This window comes from Atta cephalotes, assembly GCF_000143395.1.
Source record: "Atta cephalotes unplaced genomic scaffold scaffold00388, whole genome shotgun sequence".
NCBI classification, from domain to species: Eukaryota; Metazoa; Arthropoda; class Insecta; order Hymenoptera; family Formicidae; genus Atta; species Atta cephalotes.
This window is the reverse complement of record NW_012130452.1, coordinates 1-5093: the sequence shown is the minus strand read 5'-3', so window position 1 is coordinate 5093 and position 5093 is coordinate 1. Positions and strand designations below refer to the sequence as shown.

The 5093-nt window shown below is 28.4% G+C and overlaps 2 protein-coding genes across 2 annotated transcripts; both read right to left on the bottom strand.

Moving 5' to 3' along the window:
* Positions 1–153: 153 nt before the first annotated feature.
* On the bottom strand, positions 154–700 carry LOC105625231 (the record flags this gene model as incomplete). Its single annotated transcript, XM_012206571.1, has 3 exons — positions 647–700; positions 369–571; positions 154–277 (listed from the first exon to the last, which is right to left on the bottom strand). Coding segments are annotated over exons 1-3 (381 nt in total), but the record flags the coding sequence as incomplete, so codon positions are not given.
* A 1071-nt stretch (positions 701–1771) lies between these two features.
* On the bottom strand, positions 1772–5018 carry LOC105625230 (hypoxia up-regulated protein 1-like; the record flags this gene model as incomplete). Its single annotated transcript, XM_012206570.1, has 5 exons — positions 1772–2870; positions 2971–3400; positions 3636–3924; positions 4525–4760; positions 4885–5018. Coding segments are annotated over 5 exons (1494 nt in total), but the record flags the coding sequence as incomplete, so codon positions are not given.
* Between the last annotated feature and the right edge of the window lie 75 nt (positions 5019–5093).

Below are 5093 nucleotides of genomic sequence, written 5' to 3'. Positions count from 1 at the left end.
TATATATATATATATATATATATATATATAAAATGCAATGTTATTTATATTTTCTTGTATAAGAAAATTTTATGACTTTACTTGGACTGTGATATTATATATAAAATTTTACATCAAGCAAGAATTGTAATTTCTCAAGCAGTTCTTTATTACCGTAATCTTTTCTTTCTTGTCTTGCATTTCATTTCGTACTTCCACAATCAGATCCCAGTGTGCATCATTTACGTTGTGTATTATAGTTTCTTCGAGAAGAGAAATGAGTTCGTTCAACAATGTTCTACAAAATTATATATATGATAAACATTATACAGAGAGACATACACAGAGATATCTTATTTTCCTCTAGACCTATATTATTATTTTGTTACCTGTATGCGACGCTCAGATCTATTATAGCCATATATGTGACAGTTAATGCCTGGGTTGCACTATTAGCAGCATCCAATGCAGATTGTTTTATCATATATTCATGGGTTAGCTTTTTTATATCTGGAGGATCCAGCTTCAACTTCTCATTTTCACTAGACTTGTCGAATGAGGTACAATGTGCAAATAACATACCTGATGTATACTACAAATAAATTATGAGATTCTTTTAATGTAATTAAAAATAAAAATTAAAATATCACATGAATTGTATTCTCACCATTACAGGACTAATATTTTTCCATAATTTTGTGAAAATTTGACGCATTGTCATACTTTAACAATATAATTAATTCTCTGGAGCTGATACTAAAATCTGTAACACAATTACTGATGCTGTTTGATTTATATTAATTAAAAGATATTAATTTCAAAGAACAAAAATAATATAACAAATAATAATAATATAAAAACGAAAGAATATTAAGTATATTTTAATAGGAATAATTCAAATTTTCAAATGTAAAAAAAATATTTTTTATAGAGATTTATAATTAGAGGTTTATAGTGAGTCTAATATAGACTAATAGACCCACCATCAGCTCCAGAGGTTAATGTATACTCTAATCACGTTTTTTTTTTAATTTAGAGCCGACAATTTCTGACAACTTCTTTATTCTTAATTTTCCTTTAAAGTCTTCACCCATATATTTTTTACATTAACATAAATAAAAGCGTTTTGATTTTTAATGTTTAGAAAGAAAAATTGAAAGAGCGCGAGTGAAAAAGGCAGACGATACTGTGTACATAACCTTACTAGTAAAAGTCAGTTGATAAAAAAAAATTAGGCAGGAGAAATTAAATTAAGAAATCGATTAAAAATAAGAAGACTGGAAGAAAATATGAAGGTCTGTGATTGCAATATTTAATTTTTTTATCCGCGGAAAACTAAATTTTTCAATAATTTTGTCATACTTATAAAAAAAATAATGGTGACACATACAATACAGTTTGTTTCTTTATTCCAATATCTTTCCTCCTTCTCTCTTTCTTTTATATATTTTTTATTAGTTCAAATTAATAAATATGAATAATATTTAAATTTACAATTATAAATTGGAATGACAATTTTAATTCGAACGTCCTTTAATTTGGCAATAGAATATTATGTGATTTTCAAAGAATTAATTTAAATTATATAGCCAAAGAAACAATTTTGTCTTATAATTTTCAAGAAACAGAAATTTTTTTTTATCCATCTTACATCATGTAAATCATTATATTCATTTACAAAATATCAATCAATATTCTATACATTCTATCTCACTTTTTCAAGAAATAGATTATTAGAAATGTCATATTTATTTAATATGATATCGTAAATAAAGAAAAAGTAGACTTATGTGAATCTTCGTTTATAAAAAAGATAATACAAATCAATGCATTATATATAGGAAATGTGACAAATTCATTCGAAAACTACTGATATACATTTGCGAGAATGTAAGATTCGTAACTACATTCCCTGAAAGAAAAAAGATTTTTTCTGAAAGATATGCAAGAATGTTTTATGAATGAAAATTATTTTATGCACGTTCTCATCATTCGTGTTTTTATAAGCAATAATATGCTTTATACTGCAACTTCATATGATAGAATATTAATTAAAACATATGCTTGCAGCAGAAATATTTTACATGTAAAGTCACAAATTTATACTTTAAAAATTCAAGATAAATCTCACACTGGATAGTGTTTTATGCGTGTTTCGCGTATCAAATAAATAAATTGTCACGAGCTGCTATCACTTGGCACTTGTATAACACAATTATCTTTGATAAGATCGACAATTTTGCAATACTAATTATGTAATAAATGAACGATGAAAATCATATCCTTGTATAAATAGATACATATTATTAATTAAATGGAACAGCTTATATTCACATTCGCAGAATAACTTATACATCGGCAACGCATAAGAGAATTCCCGCTTCGATCTTAAATGCATCTGACGAAAATAATCTACAGAAAATTGCCTAAATCGACGAGTATCGTCGATCAACAACAGAGAATCACACTTTTAAATAAATTATTTCTTATAGTTCATGATGCGTTTCTTTCTGAACTTCCTCTTTAGTTAATGGTTTCTCGTTTTCTGGTAGCTGTAACGGATCCTGTGTGGTATCCGTTGTTTCTGATATTAGTTCTTGTTGCTGCTCTTCCACATTATCGGACGGTTGTTCTTCCGCAGATTTGTCATTTTTAGCATCAGAATTGGTTGTAGATTCTTTATTTTCTTCTATCGTACGCTCGGTCTTACTATCTGTTGTTTGATTTGCCGTAGTTTCTTGTTTTGGTTTCCAAATCTTTACTTTGTTTAAAAGATATTTAATTTCTCTGTCGAGTAGATCCATTTTATTCACAATTTGGCGGATCTTGTATTTTACTGGTATATTTAGCGGCGCATCCACGAAATATTTTGAAACTATATCATAATAATCCTAAAATATCATTTTTTTTATTACACTAATATTATAGACTTATAATAATAGCATGTTTCAATTTAAAAATCGCTTTAGATATTAAAAAATAAGCTATTACCTGTGTCTCATTGATTGCTTTTTCTAACGTCTCAATTTCAACAGATGTAATGACTTCACTCGTTAGACTCAAATTGCGCATATTTTCTAAGAACAATCTACTGCCTTTGAGTAGCGAAACCATTCCGTTTAAGACTTCTGGTCGATCTCGGTACTCGGAGACCCTCTCGTAAACGTCGTTGGTTAACTTTTGGAGTTCCATCAATTTCTCTTCGTACACTTCTGCGGTCGCGGTGAATCCGTCTTCGTACAACCATTCAGAGATCTCGGCGCATGCTTTTCGAACCTCCTCGATCTCCTTATCGGTAGCCGCGTCCGAAAATTCCTTGGAATCGAACTTTTGCTGTGCGTCGATTACGTATGATTCGAGGTTGTTCAACGCAGTCTCACGACGCGCTTTCTCCGAATCGTGCACATCCAAATGATGTATCCTAAAAGAAAAAAATAAATAAAATGTTAATAAAATGTTAGTAATAGTAGAAATTATATCATAATTATTTATTATAATTATGCAGATTATTTTCTTAAGAGAAAAGAGATAGTGGCAATAAAAAATTAAAGTTACAGTAACAGTTTTATTTAACAAATTTAAATTAGCAGAATATTAAAGATGGAAATAATTTAATTACTTTACATTGCAAATAAATATATAATATTTATGCTCACTTGTCTCGAGTTTCTGTGAGTTTTTCACCGGACAAGATTTGTGATCCTAATTTGACCTCTTTCGAACTGATAGGTTCTTTAATTTGAACGATCGTAGCCTTCTTCTCTTTGTCCGTCTTCTCGGTTTTATTTGCAGTCTTCTCTTCGTTCACTTTTGTCTCACTTTTCTTTTTCTCCTTCTCATCTGTCTCTTTTGTCGATTCCGAAAATTCTGGTTCATGCACTGGTTTTATATCCTCCTTTGACGGTTCCTCTGTTTTTTCTACCGTTTCTTTTTCTAAAGAAGAACCTGAAAAATTAAAACTTCATTTAATGTGTTTCTCTCTGTACTTACATAATTTATAATTAGGGCCTAGAGTTTTATAGAGTCGTTGACAACTATTTATGCAAATTTAAGCGTAATTAACTTGTCTTCAAAATTATATAACGAAATAATTGACATGAATATTCCATGAATACAAAATATTACCGTTAACAGGAATTATTCTATTAACATAAATTATTCTATTAATGTATAAATTTTTCTAATGTATAAATTATTTTATAAATTTTTAGAATTTGTATTGCTACAAAAGTTTAATTGTTAACGACAATAAAATCTAGGCCTGCTCAGTGATAATACTATCTTTTTTTTTAAAGCATCCACTTATTCCTTGATATAAAAATGCTTGCAAAAAATGATTTCAAAACGTAACATGAAATAACTTTTTAATTTTTATAAAGTTATAAAAATAACACAAGTCTTTCCTTGAGAAATAAAACAGTTCTTCAATATATATCAACAGAATACAAAGAAGAACTAGTATAGTGCAAATATCATCAAAATTGTGATTCGTAACATGCAACAAAAACAAATGGCATCATTTTTTGCATTGCCTTCGGCACAAACCTGCAAAGAATTTACTAATAGTTGAGCCAAGTATTGAGAAAGTACCCTCTTCTTCATCAACAGTACTCGATTTTTCGGAAACTAATTCTACGGTCAATAAATTCAATACGCCGCTATCGTCTATATTAAAGTGCACTTTGATTCCTTTACTCTCGGCGCCTTCGTTGGCATGCTTTTCTAAAGCTTCGGCTACACCACTCAGCGATATAGTAGATAAATGTAAATCACCAATAGAACTGTAAAAAATTCGATTTCTATAGTTTTAGAAGTATGAACATTTTGATATTTAAAATAACATTAATCTATTTTCTGTTCTTAACTCGTTCCTATTACAAATAAATAATAGCTGTAGATACTTACATTACCTCATTAGCAGGCAAATAATCTAATTCAGCATAATTTACATGAAAATCGAAATCATTCGTGTGTTTATTAAATGTAATAATCTTTTTTTGTGGAAAAGGATTCATTCTGCCAAATAATGTTTTCTTCACCTATACAAAAATAAATTTTAAAAAGAAAAAAAAAATATATATATATATATATATATATATATATATATATATATA